Source organism: Chenopodium quinoa, unplaced genomic scaffold (assembly GCF_001683475.1).
Source record: "Chenopodium quinoa cultivar QQ74 unplaced genomic scaffold, ASM168347v1, whole genome shotgun sequence".
Taxonomy (NCBI): Eukaryota; Viridiplantae; Streptophyta; class Magnoliopsida; order Caryophyllales; family Amaranthaceae; genus Chenopodium; species Chenopodium quinoa.
In genome coordinates this window covers 1,419,300-1,438,063 of record NW_018742881.1, presented here as the reverse complement: position 1 = coordinate 1,438,063, position 18,764 = coordinate 1,419,300, and the positions used below count along the sequence as shown (strand labels likewise).

At 33.0% G+C, this 18,764-nt stretch overlaps 3 protein-coding genes across 3 annotated transcripts; 2 read left to right on the top strand and 1 right to left on the bottom strand.

Annotated features, from left to right (window-relative positions):
• Nucleotides 1–1,337: 1,337 nt before the first annotated feature.
• Nucleotides 1,338–13,843, bottom strand: LOC110726651 (beta-amyrin synthase-like). The gene is made up of 17 exons (XM_021906122.1): nt 13,315–13,843; nt 13,047–13,234; nt 12,633–12,722; nt 12,275–12,472; nt 11,650–11,731; nt 11,350–11,519; nt 8,041–8,232; nt 6,500–6,736; nt 5,350–5,472; nt 5,156–5,254; nt 4,718–4,774; nt 4,480–4,526; nt 4,210–4,353; nt 3,800–3,977; nt 3,499–3,573; nt 2,778–2,810; nt 1,338–1,463 (listed from the first exon to the last, which is right to left on the bottom strand). The coding sequence occupies exons 1-17, from the start codon at nt 13,580–13,582 to the stop codon at nt 1,338–1,340; spliced, it is 2,307 nt and encodes a 768-aa protein (XP_021761814.1). The 5' UTR covers nt 13,583–13,843.
• A 1,757-nt stretch (nt 13,844–15,600) lies between these two features.
• Nucleotides 15,601–16,554, top strand: LOC110726650. Its single transcript, XM_021906121.1, has one exon. The coding sequence runs from the start codon at nt 15,601–15,603 to the stop codon at nt 16,552–16,554; it is 954 nt and encodes a 317-aa protein (XP_021761813.1).
• An 887-nt stretch (nt 16,555–17,441) lies between these two features.
• LOC110726649 lies at nt 17,442–18,764 on the top strand. The gene is made up of 2 exons (XM_021906119.1): nt 17,442–18,363; nt 18,424–18,764. The coding sequence occupies exons 1-2, from the start codon at nt 17,442–17,444 to the stop codon at nt 18,762–18,764; spliced, it is 1,263 nt and encodes a 420-aa protein (XP_021761811.1).

The following is an 18,764-nucleotide window of genomic DNA, read 5'->3' as shown; positions in this document are numbered from 1 at the left end:
GGGTATAAGGTGGGTATGAATATCCAAGTGGGATGGGGCGAGGATGGATCCTATCTTGTACCCGGTGGGGCGGGTATGGATGTGGATATTGTACCCGCCATGGGTGGTGGGGCGGGGATGGGTATAAGATTTTTAGGCGGGTATGGGTATGGAGGTACCATCATCCGCATCCGACCCACATTGCCATCCCTTAACCCAACCCCCCTCACCCTCCCCTGCCAGCTCACCCCCCTTCCCTGCCAGACCGCCGGTGGCCGGCGACCAAAAAATTCCCCGGCGCCGACACCGACGGCCTCTCCCCCCACCCACGACGCTCCCACCCAACCCCTTCCCCTTTCCCCATTCCTTTCCCCACCCCGACACGACACCACTCCCCTTTACCCCCTGCCGAAAACGACCCCCCTCCCCCGTCTCCCTGCCGAAGTCAACCCCTCCCTCCCCTTCTCCACCGTCAGTCCACCCCCCAAACCCTTAAACCCACCCTAACGAAATCCTAACAAAATCAGAATTGGGGTTTAAGTGTTTTGGGGTGTCGATTGACGATGGGGAAGGGATCGACTCCGGCAGGGGGGTCGGGGTGGGAAAGGGGAACAGGAAGAAGTGGGGGTTGGGTGGGGGGCATCGTGGGCAGCGGTCTGGCAGGGGAGGGGGGTTGGGGTTTTTTTTTTCCTTTTTTTTTTTGAAATTTATAATTATTAGATTTTTTATAATTAATCATATGATAATTCCTAATTAACTATTATTAGAAAAATGACGAATCACATTCTGACACGTGTCACAATTAACCTTAATAACCGGTTACAACAAGTTTTGACTCATTTAAAGTGGACACCCTATAAAGGTTGGATTATTCTGAATTAATCGAAAGATTGACTTATTTTAAGCGAACCGGGCAAAGATTGGCTTATTCTTGACAAATTTTCCGAAAAAAACACCTTTGGCATAGGTACAAATGATGGGCCTAAAGCATTGAGCTAATAGATAATACGTGGGCCATATTGGGCATTGGTAAGCTGATTTGATTAAGGCCCTGATAGTTAAACCATCAAAAGCCCAATGACGCCAAAGTCTTTTAGGACCAAAATAAAAGCCATTTTGACACCCAAACAACGTGTATCAATTCATAAAACTATTTGTCTTACATATTTGATCATAAGATAGGAGAAACTATGTTATACATTGCATCAAGTAATAATGTCAATTGAAAAACTCTCTGCCGTTTTATTTCATATTTAGAAGTGAATATTACATATATTCTTCATCCCGAAAAATTAATTGAAACAATAGGTACATAAATTAATAAAGAAGGGCATTCTTGGAAATAAATAAAAATATAATTAAACAGAGTTGGTTGAAGGTAATGGAACAATCTTGATATATTCAGCAAGTGCCCACAATGAGAAATAATTCCTGTACAATGGATAATTTAATATGCACGTCTTCAAGGACGTTCCCGTAATTTCCTATTTTTGACGATACACAACATATGAAAAACAAAATTAATTTAACTTTCAAAATAGAAGTCACTAGATGAAGCCCGTGCGATGCACGGTTTGTTTAAATTTTATTTTAAAAAAAATTATAAATATATTTATGTGCTAAAATTTCTTATATATTTAGATAAAATTCCTGATATCAAAAGATAATATTTTATATTTAATTAATTTAAACTGGAAAACCTCATTCGCCAATTTTGCTTACGTGTCATTTAAATTATTTAATTCTAAAAGAAATTAATAATCTCGTATTTAATTGGCTACCACTAAAACTGTTTATCTTACGTGGCGCGCTAAAAAATATTAAATCCTATATGGCTCTCTAAAAACTCGGGAAAAAACTCCCCTTTATATATATATACTTATGAAGCCCGTGCGATGCACGGTTTGTTAGTATTTTTTTTTAAAAAAAAATAAAATCATATATATGTGATTAAAATTGTTATTATATTAGTTTTAAAATATTAGATAAAATTCCTAATTTCCTCAAAAAAAAAAAAAAAAAAAAAAAAAAAAAAAAAAATCCTAACCTCAAAAGATAATATTTTGTACTTAATTAATTTAAACTTTAAAATCTCATTCGCCAATTTTGCTTACGTGGCATTTGAATTATTTAATTGTAAAAGAAATTAATAATTTCTTATTTAATTGGCTACCACTTAAATTTATAATCCTACATGGCGCTAAGAAAATTAAATCCTACGTGGCTCTCTAAAAACTTGGGGAAAAACTCCCCTTTATATATATATATATATATATATATATATATATATATATATATATATATATATTAGATTGAAATTACATACCGTATCCCTCTGTCCCTTAATACAATGCCTCTTTTGAGCATTTATTCCTCACATAATAAAGAGGGAATATTACTTTTTTTATATCCAAAAACTACGTAAGTCATTTTTCATGGACAAGCATGTTTAGTAGAGGTATTATTGTTGATTAAAGTTGAACACCATTCACACGAAAATAGTGAAAATAGTTTGTTATCATAAATTGATGAAATTAGAGAAAATATGGTGGGATTTGACAAATTATGTTGATTAAAAGAGAATAAAGTCACCTAATTGAAACTTATTGGTAAATAAATTAGTGGGATAAATTAATTAGTATGAGCAATTAAATATATATGTTTTGGGAGAGTGAGGGATAGCTCAAGTGGTCAGAGCTTCCCTCCCGATCTTAGGAGGTCCTGGGATCGCCCTTGTGGCTCTCTAAACATCAATATATATATATATATGTGTGTGTGTGTGTGTGTGTGTGTTTTGCTGCACGGTGTAGAGGACTAAGGTCCCTATTTGCCTGATTAAGATTAATAAATATATAAAATTTAGTAAGAGTCTAGGACAATTTTATATACATTCGGATACAAAGTGTATCTAAGACTATATTTTGCTCATTTTGATGAATATTGCTCAATGAATCGTCGAGTAAGAAAAAAAAAAAAAAAAAAAAACTTGGGTACACCTTGCACCACTTAGTGTATATAGATTTTTTAAGAGTTGAAATTTCAATAAATAATAATGGTTCTTCCACTCAAAGATAAACAGATAAAAACCCATTAATATTTGTAATATCAAGGGCCCATTAGTAAATTTACTTATTTTTAAATACTCCTTTTTTAATCTTATTTTACTCTAATCACTTTAACAAGGTGTTTATCAATTGAAGACCTTTAATCTTTAATTATTTATTTTTTAAAATCATAAAAAGATCAAAATTTGTAAGAAAACGAGAACAAAATGTGAACTTTCCCCTCTTTGACTAATATTTGTGCTTTATATATAAGATTAATTAAACATGGTATGTGAATATTTGTTAGAATCTTTTCAAACTATGGCTTCAAATATTTACATTTCATAATTTATAGTTATTGATTATTAAAGATCTTACTGATAAAAATCTTGCATTGATATGTAGATTGTTCAAACTTCAAAGTGGAGCACTTCAAAAAAGCAAAGGAATTATAATTCTATAAGTTAGAATGTACCTGCCCACCATGGAGTAGACCCATCAAAGCCCACGCAGTTTGGACCAAATTGGATTTTGGAAGTGGCACAAGTTTCTTTTGTTATATCCATGAGAGCAATACATACATAAGTATAATTGTATAAATATTATACTTCAACAAGTATGCAAAATGCTAAAGGACTAAAATTTAGAAAAATACTGAATTTAAAGAAAAAGAAAGTTAGGATAAATAATCTCACTAAAACATGTAATGTTTTCTCTTGTTAATAATTCATGATAAGTTTTTGTTTCTCATAACAAGAAGTTATGAACTAAATTACCTCCTTGTGACATGAAAGGTAGCTCTCACCCCAGCCACCATCCTCCATTTGTGTTGCGAGAAGAAATTCAACACCCTTTCTAATGGCTGCACAATTATCGTATGTCTTTCCTGTCACGGCTAGCCCTTTAAGAGCAAAAAATGTCCCATACGTGAAGCAAATTCCCCAATTTCCGTACCTACACCCAGTATTATATCGATCAATGTAATGTTATATCTTATATAAATAATAATTTCGTTATCTAAATATAGGTAATTTGGTTTAGATTTAGTAAGGGTGCATTTTATCTTGGTAGGAACTAGGAGGTATACACAACCCTTTTATTTTTGCCTTGTCAACATTCAAATTATAATTGACTACATTAATCAATTTTATGTAATACACATAATAATATAAATGTAGCTACATACCAAGATCCATCAGAAAATTGAGAGTTCTCAAGGTATTCAACAGCTTTTGTGATTAGAGTTTCAATCTCTTTCTTCCTATGGCTTGGATATAACTTCTTGAACAATACTAGAGCTTGTATTACCGAACTCGTACACTCTACGTACCTAAAATATATAATGTGCATCACGGGACAATCTTCTTATATATGTACATATTGCTAGCCATTCAAAAAAATAATAACAAATGTTGAATTTCCTAACGTTAATTTACACTTAAATTTGAACACTCACTCGTGCTCAACGATAACATTGGCAAAGAAATCTGTTGAGTTAATAACCTGAAATGGTACAAAAGAACATAAGTTCATATTTAGAGATTGCGTTAAAAACATACTCCAATCGTCTAAAATATCATTTGTAGTAGTCGTTTTATCTTATACTCCGTATAAAATAATAATCATTTTGTTTTCAAGATAATTCTAACCTATCTAATATAATTTTGTTAACAATATGGAAATTATTTACTCACTTCTAACCATTTGTAACCTCTTGCTGGCTCCCAGGCAGTAAGCCCTCCATTTTTACTCTGCAATAATAAAATCAAGGAGTGGTAATTAAGAATATTGTTAAATATGTAGTATTATACTAGTATGAGTATTTCCGTGTTCATGTATAAAGTGTATTTGTGTAAGTAACACCTTCAGATAGTAGGATTAATGATTTATTGAAAAGTAATGAATGTGAGAGAAAATAAATAATAATAATAAAATTAAAAAAAAAATTAGTAACGAATTTATGTGGGAACCATGAAATGAGAGAAATATAATATTAAAATGTAGTTTTTTTTGCTAAAAAAAATAGTGTAACACTTATTAAAACACGGTCACATTTAGTATGTGTAACACTTATTAAACACTTGTTCAAACACGAAAAGAGTACATGCATGTGAACACTACATATAGCGTACCTGTAAAGAAAGCAAGAAATTGACGGAATCAAAAATATGCTTAGTGTCCATCTTTTCTCCAACAATTTCAGGGGGCATCGTTGATAAGATTAAGCAACACTTGATATAACAAATACAAGTAGAAAATTAGAGGAAACTATATAATTAACAAATTAAAAAGGTACAATTGCATTAATGAAAAGATAAAGGACTACCTTAAGAGCTTCAGCAGTGCAATCAGAAACTTGCCAACCATGATCTGGAGCAGAGAATCCCCAAGCTCCCTTCGAGATGTGACGATACATACTTTTGAAGTCTCCAGATGGATTTTTCTTTATCTACAATTTAAGATTGTTCAGTATAGAGCACATACCCCTTTTTTAAAAAAAATAAAATAAATTATTATAATAATTTGATTTCCACGCTTGTCAATGCAGATATTGTACCATTAATATTTATATTACGGAGTATAATTTTATTTTAGTAAAATATACTTTCTCTGTTCTATTAATATTGCAATAATGGACTTTTTGCACTACTCATCACTCTTGTTTGAATTTATAATATAGATTTATACATTAAGTAAAATATAGTCATGTAGGATCTTATTGGATTCGTCTCATAAAATACTTTCACAATATCAATTTTTTATATTTTTTACTCTTACACAATTATAGATATTTAGCATATAAAATGTGCTTTGGGATACGTAATTTCCTCCTTGTTGCAATATTAATAGAACGGAGGAAGTATAAAAGTTGATATTATGATCGAGGAAGCCCCACTTAATCAATTTGATAAACAAAATTTATTTATCAAATGGCAAAATGGTAAATAAAACAACATAATTACCCAGTCAACCAGACATTTTTGTAAATATATCAATAACAGTGGGACCCATATTTAATAAAAAGTTGTTGATTTATTTACAATTTTTCCATTTGATAAACAAATTTTGTTAATCATATTGATAAACTTAATCAAATTGAATCTAACAAGGCCCAACATATAAATCACAAATTACAATATGTTTCACAAATCACAATAGATACATTGTTTTTATTTTTTACTTTCCAACATACTCGTGTTATATTTATGTTGACCACTAATTTTTCATAAATTAATAAATAAAGCACTATTTTGGTTTGATAATTTACACCATGCATTAAAATATACGTTAGAGACTAAGAGCTTGTTCCGATTTATTGAAAATAACTGAATTGAACGAAATTGATTGGGGCTGAACTAAATTGAACTGAACGTACGCATCATGTGAATATAAATAAGGTAATTAGATAAATATGTAAGAATAAGGTGAAGAAAAACTATCATTAGTCACGTTTAAGAAAATGTGTAACACCGTACCTGTGACTCTTTGATGTAGAAGTGAGCTTTGTTTAAAGCAGGTCCAATTTCATCAAGGCCCAGATTTGAAGCTAACAATGCTTGGACAGATAGTCCACAATCCCATTGTTGGCTCCCAATACCCTGCACTTTTAATCCATCCTCGGATATCCATATATAATCCGAAATTCTAGCAAGATGTTTCTTGAAATCATCTCCTTCGGGATTTTCCACCCAACATGCCAACATACATAGCACCTGTACAAAAATCACTCTTAGGTACGGAGTACTTCCTTCGTTCCATTATTTATTGCCTATTTCTCAAGAAATATGGTAATTAAGAAAAATGGTGGAAATAGAGGAATATTTCTATTGGAAAGATAAATAGAGAATATTGTATGAAAAATATAAAAAATAAGTAATATTTTTTTGGTATACGTATATTTTGTATAGGAAAGATAAAAAGTAAATGGAGTTATAATTATGCGCAATTTTTAGAAATGGACACAACATCTTGGGACACCTAAAAAAATACCGGCACGAAATTATGGGACAGAAAAAGTAGTACAAAATACTCCGTACATGCAATTTAAGTATGGATCTTGCTAACGACCGTCCCGGGGCGTTAGATAAGGATAAATTGTATTGGTTAAAATTGTATTAAGTTAGGAATTTATGGCAAAATTACGGGTCGTTCAGTGTAATTAATGTTAATTTTACTCTAATATTTACACTTCAATTCTCTTATCTAACGTCCCGAGAGCGCTCATTAGCTTTTGCCTTTAAGTAAAAGAATTTTCAAAAAATTTCGCCTTATGGGTACGTAGGCACGTGGCTTGTGCGTGCTATATCTCATTCCAAGCTAGACATGTTTGACTATAAATCAAGAACAAATACGGAGCAATTGATGATGAATCCTGTTAATGTCACTTTTTGAAAATCTAAGAGTGTTTCTATAGACCGAAGAAATTGAAAAACAATACTCGTTCTTTTTTAGTTGACACGCTTTATCTTAAGAAATTATTCATAAATTTTTCTTTGCCTAACATTTGTGATTTATAACTATGATGAAACATTGTTATACGTGATCTTGTTCAAATCTACCAACCTAGGTTAAATGAATTATTCCACCTGGCTCAATATACAGAGTATATTATTAACATCAACTTTTTTTTTAAAAATAATTTTACTTGTTGATAATTAGATATTTTAATCATTTAACTTGTGTATAGGCGAATGCGATAAAAGAAACGTACCAACGAAAAAAAAAAACGGATGGAAGAAGTATATATATATAGCTTAGAGCAAAGGTTTTAAAAACTGACTAATTTTAAAACAAGTCAAACAAACCTACCAAACAAGAAATGACGAAATATCCCAATCTGGAATATAATATGATCTGGATAAGTACAACCATTTAACAAGATGTACTAAAATTCAAAATTACTCCACCCAGGCACGCATCCAACTAAACCTAACTTAAACCTAACCCAATTGATGTCTTGATGATGACCTGAATTGACACTTCTACAATAGCAAATTTTTTAAAATACTAGTATTACCTTTTCCACACATGCAAGTGTTATGTAATTACTGTCTTCGTCTTCGTAATGAATGTGCTTCATAGTAACCTCCAAAGCTCTCTTTCGAACTAACTGGTTTAGGGGCCACCGAGTAAAGAAAGGCTCCACAAAGTAATGTAATGTGTCCCAAATCAAATCTTGAATCAACTGGTGAGGGTAAAAGAGATCTTCCTGCGTATGGTCATCATCATCAGTGGCGTCACCAGGATTTTCGAAGTGTGGGTTCGAAACTTCCGAAATTTGAAATCATAATTAACAAAGGAATAAAAATACAATAATTAAATATTCAGTACATAAATAAGTTCAAACTATGGATTACAAATAGATTACACATAGAAAAATGAAAAAAAAGAAAAAAGACTACAGAAGCATTCTTCGAGTCTTCATACTTTGGAAGCGTTCCAATACATCATCATCACTAACTCTTGAAAATAAACTTATTTTCAAGAAAAGTGACTAAATTATCATTCAATAGTTGATCACCCATACTATTTCGCAACTTATTTTTTACGTATGTCATTGAGGAAAACACTCGTTCCACGCTTGCAGTTGCAACCGGAAGGATCAATGCTAGTCTTATAAGCAAGTAAACTAAGTTGTAAGTAGTATGCTTATTTGTTTCAACAAGCATCATAGAAAGCTCATGAAATACCCTTCAAGTCTCCAAACCTTGCATCTTGGCGCACATCATTAATATAAAATTGAAGCTCATGACGAAGTGCAGTCATCGACATATCATTAGTTGGAAACTCTTTGGGATATAACTCAGCAAGTCTCAACAACTTTTGCATATCAAATGCCGCAAATGAATTGATCGGGTTTAAGCATGACACACAATAAGTAACTCCATATTTTCTTCATCAAATCTACTATTGAGCTCTTGGAGTTGTAAATCAATGACACTTATAAACATTTCTACCCAAATTAAAACTATCGTAATTAAAGATTACAGTCAATTACTCAATTAGTAAACGAAATCTAGACGGCAGAAAACGAAATAGCATATGAAATTATGAAAACTAGAAGGCAGAAAACGAAATACAGAAAATAGCATATGAAATTCAACAATGTAACAAAAAAAAATCCCCAAATTGAGAACTTGAGAAGTAAATTAGATAATTATAACCAAACTTCAGCAATTTACAAAAAATTGGCAATTCGTAATGTATATTAGCAATTTAGCATATGAATTTCAAGTATTCAATGATTTAGCAAAAAAAAATCCCCAAATTGAGAAGTAAATTACATTTGCAAAAAAAAAATCCCCAAATTCACTTACCTACATACACCGATACACGGCTGTGAGGCTGTCAGTGCTGTGACGGACGACGGTGGGTCTGCTGGCCTGCTGGGTGAGTGGCTGGTGCGCTGCCGCTGCCATCGTGTTCTGGCGTTCTGCTGACTGCTGCCGTGTTGCGCCGGGAAGAGAAGGAGGAAGAACGGGAAGAGAAGGACTGAAGGAGGAAGAACGGGAAGAGATTAAGAGAAGGAGGAAGAAGTTAGGGTTTTGCAATTTGGGGGAATGAGGAAGAGGAAAGCTGGAAGCAGGGAAAGCTCAGGAAACAAAATTAAAAAAAAAAGTGTGAGTTATGGGTTTTGAACCCACAAACTCTTGTGTGATGGGAGGTAAAAATAACCACTGGGCTACAACTTTACTTGTTGTCATATAATACACAAATATTCTATTTAAACCTATTTTGATTTTTTTTTTTTTTAAAAAAAAGTTTTTAATTTTTATCAAAAAATCAGTGAGTTCAATGAACCCACCCTAGCTCCGCCACTGATCATCATTTAATTAAATATCTAATTGGTACCGCAATAAACTAATTTTACTTCCACGTTTATATAATTGCAATTATTTTATTTTCATTCTTGTCAATGAATAAATTCAGACCATTAGTTAAATGTTGTTACTCATTATGAAATTAAAGCACAAATTTAAACAAATAATGTAACAAAATCCCACGTGTTAATATTAATTATGAATTTCCAAAGGTTAGTCAATATAGGGTGCATGTAAATACTTTAGCATACAAAACGATGCAATTAAAAATAAACAAAGGATATATTAATTATATGGGTAATGCTATATGCAGCCCTTAGGGCTGCATATAAGTATTTAATATACTTCCTTTTTTAGTATTAAGTTGGGAATTTATCGACAATTCACGAGTTGGTGTAATAAATGGTTATTTATTGTTTTTCCTTTCTATTTTTAGCTTCTTATATGCAGCCCTTAGGGCTGCATATATCTTTTTCCTAATTATATATCAAGGTTTTATATCACTACTGAATAGCTACTGGCCTTGGAATTATAACTAATATTACTCCGTACGAAGTAATCTGTACGAGTATTACTACTTCCGGTCAAAATTATTCGCAACTTTGGAATATTTTATATCTCTTAAATAATACCCCAAAGTTGCGAGTAATTTGAACCGGAGGTAGTATTAAAATTTTGAACTAGTTTTTTGGATCCAATCAATATAGAATATTACTTCGTAAGTGAGGGTTATGTATAAGAAGTTAAAAATTGAAAATACAAATAAAGATGAGGGCCCGCACAAAGCAGGGTGGGTTCGCCCAAATCCACTTGGCCATGTTTTACCTGATTCGCGATTAAAGGACATGGATGCTTAATGAGCGTAGGATTATTTAATATGCCTTGCACAATATATATATTCATGACTTCATGTTATATCATTAATTAGGGTATGATATGATAATTATAGAGAAAGAAAAGCAACTTGTATTAGTTCATCTTCTTAGGGTTTAAGAGAGAGAATTAGAAGAGGTGTGAACTTTCATGGTTGTTTGAGAGCTTGTAATCATCATCATCAAATTACTTTATAGTGGATTGATGGGTTTACTCCTGACACTGAGTTCTCACGATAACTCATCTTCCTTGTCTTTGTTGTTTACTTGTTTTCGCTCTTTATTATCGTTGATTGTCATCAATCGCATACAAGGCTACAAGCTAGCATATTCATTAATACTAGTTAATACGGAGTATGCCACGTGATAAAGATAAATGTACTTAAATGTGTGCATTAAAACAAAGCATAAGAATAAATGAAACAAGATCTTACGCGACATATTATTTAGGTTTGTGTTTAGTAGAAAGGGTTCTTCTCTAAGCTTATATTTTTCTTACCCAAATTGTAAATTTTTTACTTCGTTATAAACACGAGCTATGAATCACCCCTTTGATTAAAGAGTAGGTAAGCCACATTGTTGCAAATAAATAGGGCACATAAATACTTTAATTAAAATATAGGAGGATCTTACCGCAGCACAGGAATGACGAGCTTTCCTCCAACTAATTTGGTCAAAGGGTTCGTTGTAGAGTTCTTTTTTAAGTTGCTTAATTAGTGGTGTTATTGGACCCACAAACCTTTTTCCATATAAGTATGACATTGGCATTAGCACCATTCGAGTGTAGCACCACATTTTTACCTACATTTAAATCATATTATAGTCTTAAGTATGTGTAATTTGAAAGTGTTATATAAGCGATTCATTAATTTCAGAAAAAATAAATATCAGTAAATAAATAAAATAAAAAATTACTGTATGTATACCGACCGATATGCATTGGAAGAAAGGTTGGAAGAAGAAATAACTCGGGTTGCATTGGGTTACATCCGGACCAATCATATAGACCAAGTATCTGAAAGAATACACAAATCTAAGAGAAATTAAATATTCTTAATCTTGATCATTTAGTAGGATTATAATTCTAAAGTTAAATAAGTTCCCTCATTGTCATTAAAATTCCGATTTAAATCTTAGAATCTTACGATTTACGTATATCATACGATTTGATTTACGATTCTACATATTTCTCTTAACTAGCGAACACCTTACAAGTTCAAAACATGCCTACAACATTATTTATTGTCAATTATTGGTTCCTTTGTACGTGGATAAACAACTATTTTATATTAATAATTAGATTTTAAACTTAAATTTAAATATTTTCAATTAAATTTGGATGTGACATCTTGATATTGCATATCCATAGAATCTTACGACTTTAATGACCTTCTACGATTTAATTTTAGAGGCCCTTCCAATTCAATGTAGAATCCCGATTTTAATAACCTTGAGTTCCCTTCACGGCTTAGCCTCTATAATGAATTTCAGCATATAATAATATACTGTTAAATCTAATTTTATGGTCTCTAAAACGCATTTTTCCATCAGGACTTACACAGAGCCAAGTTTTCCCCCAGGAAGGAATAAGTGTAGCGCTGCCATGGTCAAGGATCCATTTGCGAGCTCTAGGGCACGCGTTGTGATCACCTTCATCAGGTCCTACACCAAGCATCCGCAAACAAATGTAATTGAGCACGGTACAAAACATTGTGCTAGGTCCTTCACAATGAAATCCCCAACCTCCATCTTCATTCTGCCATAACAACAATAATCTTGTTATATAATATGAGCATATATTTTTCTTGTTCCAACATTTCCAATAAATGTTCTATAACAATTCTAGCTAACTCTTTGACTAGCTAGCACGCTTGGCCGTATAAGTTTGATCATGAATATAAGTCAAGAATGATCACCTGATGATTGTAAATGGTACGAAAAATTTCTGTTCGGTGTTGAGCTGAGATAATAGAATTTAGATGTCCTGTTACGTATAAGCAAAATACCTATAGCAAAATAAAGTTAAGTATGTTAAAGAATTTGAAAGATTATGTAAATAATTTTTTAATTTGTATATTATTTAGTGTATATCTTCATATTTTAACCTAGGGTAACCTAGAATACTTTATATATATATATATATCAACATTTAATCAATGAAAAACACACAACAAATATTCTCTCATGGTTAATTATATACTTACGTGTATGCAAGAATAAATTCTTTTAGTTTAATACGAACAAACTTTATTAGAGTTCTAAGAATAATCAAACTTTTAAAGGTTAGAATTTTTCAAAAATTATTAAAGAAAGACGTATGTACAACTAACCAAAGGAGGGATGTGAAATAGAGGAAAAGCAGTATCAGCAGGCCAATGGCCATCCTCAGCTTGCAAAGCTATAAGGTAACGCGCAGCTCTCTTCATCGTCGTTGAGGCGGCTTCGAGTGTGATCTCCTCCCCATCCTCCACCTTCACTTGAGGTATTGTTTGCTTGAAGTTTTTCTCACGTAGGAATTAAATGTTATTCAATTAATGTTATATACATATATGTGGCCTAATATTTTGCAATAATGTTCATTAGTAAAAAATCAAACCTGATGGCGCCAAATGAGATCACCACAAGCCTTAATTTGAAAGCGTTTTTCATAGAAGTTACTGCGAATTTTTTCAACCTCCTCTCTCTCTTCGGGGGTGCCATAGTTGGGATCAAACTCCCAAGTTTGGCGCCCCATAAAGTTGTTGGTACTGTACAAGTATGGCTCATTTGTCCCTTGTGCTATCTTCAACCTCCACATTTTATACGTGATTAGATATTGTGTAACTAAACAAAATGATACTACATGTATGAGCTCAATCCCAAACATGTATGAGCTCAATCTCAAAAGAGAGGAGAGAAATTATAAGTTTGGACATGAATTGTAGCAAAAGCTAGCTAGGCAACTTAGCTTTTGTAGTAAAATTACTCACACTTTCTATGGTAGGCCAACTTTTAAAAGTGATGCATTTTTCTTTTTAAAAACATTTAATGATCTGTCAAAAAAAAAAAAAAAAAAACATTTAATGATATATATTTAATTATTCTACCCCCGTTAATTGTTATCTGCAACTTTGGAATATTTTATATCTCTCAAATAATACCCCAAAATTGCAGATAACAATTAACGGAGGTAGTATTTCTCTTTCCTTTGGCGCCATGTACCTTTATTTGAACTTTTCTCTCTTCATGTTCCTTATTAGTCATGCATACATATTAATATATTATACGTCTCTATTTTTTAACATTGCAACAATTTCACACATGCGGAATTTAGGTTGTTGAGATAAACATTTTACTACCTCCGTTGCAAATAATATGTAACGGAGGTAGTATCGTTGCAAATCATATGTAACGGAGGTAGTAGAATACTGTGTTGATTTGTTAAGGAATTACATATTATAAATCAATTAAAAAAATAATGAGAGAGAGAGATTGTGGTTAATATATATAGAGTACAAAGTATGTACGGAGTACTCCCTCTATCCCATAATTACATGCAAATAACTCTAAAAAAATACAGTTTTAAAGAGGATGGAAAAGTAGAGGAATATTGTATTGAAAAGATAAAAAGTAAAGAATCTTGTATAGGGATAATAAAAAGTAGAGAATATTATATGGAAAAGTTAAAAATTAAGTACGTGTAATGATTTTTTAGGTATGTGTGTATTTTGTATGAAAAAAAAAGGTAATTAATGATTTTTAGGTATGTGTTTATTTTGTATAGAAAAGGTAAAAAGTAAGTAATGATTGGGTGTTATTTTTAGTAATCAGACGAACATTTTAGGATACCCAAAATGATATATTTGCCTGTAATTATGGGACGGATGGAATAGTTTATTTAATTAGTACTCCCTCCGTCCCCAACAGTCTTTTGGCCTGATTTTAGTCTCAAAATTATCGACCCATTTGCATTTAAATACCCAGCAATTTACAGCAATATTTGCGTAAAATTAGCTTTCTCATATAAAATTTTGTATTTTCATGTACTTTTAATACTTTCTCTCTCTACTTTTTTACAAACCCCATATAAATTTATTCTTCCAATATACTTTTACTTCTTTTTATTTAACTTTCTTAAAATCTGCGTGTTAGACAGATATCTCATATGTCTAAGACTGCGAAATCAATCCAAAAGGGTCGTTCTTTCGGGGACGGATGAAGTAATGGATATTGGATATAAGAGTGAGGCCAATGGATGACCAAGTCTTTGGTCATGAGGAGAGATAGTAGAGTTTTTATATTAAAAAAACGAAACAAAGAAAAAATTGATGGAAAAAAGTGATGACCAGGTCTTAAAGATGACCAAACTAGAAATGTGCTTATGAAAATGTAAATGACAAGTGGCATGTTATAATTGGAGGAAGAAAAAGGAAAAGTTGCATGTACTTGCAACATATGACACCAACGGCAATATTGTTGGATGACACCACACATGCATACAACGGCTAGATTATTATCATTGCAAATTTTTGCAACGGTAATAAATAAAAAAAATACAAATAAAAAAAAATTTACCAACGTCTTTATTTTTTTTTCTCTATAAAAAGAGACCAATATTGAGGTATTTTGAACAACTTCTCATTAAGCTCAATTCCTTCATTTAGCTCAATTTCTTCATTTCGCTCATTTTCTTCATTTAGCTCAATTCATTCCTTTTAAATTAATTTTTTTTTATCTACAAAATCCAAAAAACTATTGAATATGGATAAATCCAATCGGAAAAAAAATCCTTCAAAATCGAAAAAAAATTCAAATACTCAACCTTCATTTTCTGATTATCAAATAGATCTCAACTCTCAAGTAGAACCAAACTCACAAATTTTTCCACAGTTTCCAAATTATGGAATGAATAACATCAATTTCACAAATCCAAGTTCTATATCACAATTCCCTTTACGACCACAACAAGTTCTTAACTTCTCATATTCTCAAAATGTTCTTCCATCTGAAGGACACTCACCTTTTCAAAATCGTCAATTTGCTGAAAATGAAACATCCTTCCCTATGTCGCAACATTTTAACATGTCAGAAGGTGAAGGTGCAAATTCAAACTTTAATTGGTCATATAGATCAACTGCTGACTCTGATGACGATAATGATGATGAAGCTGAAGAAAATGAAGGTGGGGATGTAGGAGGCGGAGGTAGAGGCAATACGGATCGAAGGAATTTTTGGTCGCACGCTGAAGATGAGGTCCTTGTGAGAGCTTGGCTTGAGGTAAGTAAAGATAAAAAAAAAACAAATACCAACCAAAAGGGGAATAAATTCTGGGCAAAAGTTGAGGCAATGTTTAATAATGTTAGATTATTTAGAGAGAGGCAATTTGAACAAGGTACTGAAGAGATTAAGAAGGATGATTTGCTAAGTGTAAGGGCTTTGGAGCCACTTAGATGTCGGTGGAAAAGGCTAAGTGCTAATTGTTCAAAATTTTCTGGTGCGTATGCACATGCTGCATCAAGGAGAGGAAGTGGTCACTCTGACAACGATGTTATTAAGATTGCGCGTAGAATTTATAGAGATGACAAAACTAGGAAAAATACCAGTAAAGTTTTCCAAGATATGCATGCTTGGGATATTCTGAAAAATGAACAAATATGGGCGAAAATGAAGATCCAGTCGAGACAAGTAAGCAGAAGACAGCAACCCAGTCCAGTGTTTCAAAGAGATCTTGAATTAATGAAGCTGGTAATTACTCGTCTTCAACAAACCCAGATACACCGACCAGTGGTGATGCTGGGTGTTCAGGCTTCCCCTCTATTGATGATTGTACCAAAAATAAAGGTAAGAACAAAGTTATGAACATGGCGACGGAAAATTCTCAGCAATGGTTGCTTACTATTCAAAACATGAACATAACAAGGCAATCTGAAACTGAGATGGAGATGATGAAGTTGAGGTTCGAGAGAGAGAAAGAAGCTGAAAATGCCCAGCTAGAAAGGGAGAGAGAAGCACGAAAGCAAAGGAAAATCAACTTGGAATTGTTCAAGTTACTTGAAGCAAAGCCATACTTATCAGAAGAGGATCAAGAAGGAAGGAACAATTTAGTGAAGATATTATTCCCATCCAATTAAATTATTTCTTCAAAATGTAGTAGTGTTATATTCTAGAATGATTAGTTTGTTGTTTAGTAACCGCTTTTGTACTTGAAGTTATAATCATGTTGTTTAAGTTGTTATTTATTATCAATTAATGTGTAGTCATTATGCTGTTTTTAAATAGCTCTAATATAGTTGTACTATTATGTGATGTATGACTGTCATATTTAAATAGTTTACTATTCTTAAAAAGTTGTGCATTAATGGCATTACTGACATTGATGTGATGTAACAATAACAAAAATTGTGCATTGCTCACATGAACTTACGTATTTGTATTTTTCTGATAAATGATGGTGTATAATTTGATGTGATTGTTCACTGGAAAAACCAAAGACTTACTCTTCTGAAAAAGTGAAGCAATTATTGATTTTGATAAGTCATAAAAATGACCACACAACCTATTGATATGAAATCACATTGAAGCTTCTTTTCAGTACATTATTTTTTATGGTGAATGATAGCATTACAACAACACACTATTATTAAAGTTCGTACATTGTTCTATATATTGCTATATGTTTTAATTTGGTTTCACTCAACCAATAATCTATTAGCTCTCTCATCAAAGAAGCTTCCTTAGCTTTGAAAATGTCTGAGAGTTCTAATTCGTCCAACTCATCTTCTAACTCTTCCAATTCATCTGCCAACACAAATCAAAATTTCGATGATGACTACAACCGACGTTATGAGAGACGGAGGCAAGCAAATCGTCTTGTTGATCGAATGATGGATGAATTCATAATGACCAATCCAGTTGAATTCTTTCAAATGGTTAATCAAGTTCCAAGGGCACCAAGGACGCTGGTCGAAAGGGATCGTGAAGACGGACACAAACGTTTATGGAATGACTATTTTGCTGATCCTCCGGTGTTCCCTCCAAACTTGTTCCGTCGGAGATTTTGCATGAGAAAGCAAGTCTTTCTCCGTATTGTGCATACTTTAGAAGAACGTCATCAGTTCTTTCAACAACGGCAAGATGCTACTGGTAGATTTGGAGCATCAGCATTGCAGAAATGCACCGTGGCTTTAAGATTACTTGCATATGGAACTGCTGCTGATTTCGTTGACGACTACTTACGGATTAGTGCATCTCTTGCGCAAGACTCCTTACAACATTTTGTTGAAGGAGTTGTCTCTTATTTTAGTGACGACTATCTGAGAAGACCTGATGAAGAGGATATGGCCAGACTCCTACGAGATGGAGAACGTCGAGGCTTTCCAGGGATGATGGGGTCCATTGATTGTATGCATTGGCGATGGAAGAATTGTCCTTTAATATTGAAGGGCATGTTTTTCGGGAGAGCTAATAAGCCCACTATGATTTTAGAAGTTGTGGCATCACAAGACCTTTGGATCTGGCATGCTTTTTTCAGGACGCCAGGTAGATGTAATGATATAAATGTTCTTGACAGGTCTCCATTATTTAATGATATATTCGAAGGTCGTGCACCTTCGGTTAACTATATCGTTAATGGCCACCAATACAATATGGGATATTATCTCACTGATGGTATATATCCTACATGGGCGGCATTCATTCCCACAATATCTCTCCCCTAAATTGAAAAAGAGGGTCTTTTCGCCAAAAAGCAAGAAGGTCAGCGAAAGGATGTCGAACGTGCATTTGGAGTACTACAAGCTCGTTTTTCCATTGTGCGGCATCCTGCTCTGGCTCGTGATGTATCAATGCTTGGAAAAATTATGATAGCTTGCATCATCTTACACAACATGATCGTCGAGGATGAGCGAGATACATACGCAAGATATTATGATCCAAGGTATGATGATCCAAATGAATATGAGCAAGCTGAACCCCCGTCTTCAAGTAGAAGAAACTCTCAAGGACCATTTCAATTTAGCAACAATAGTAACCGACCAGCTAATTTGGAGACTTACATGGCGAGTTCGTGA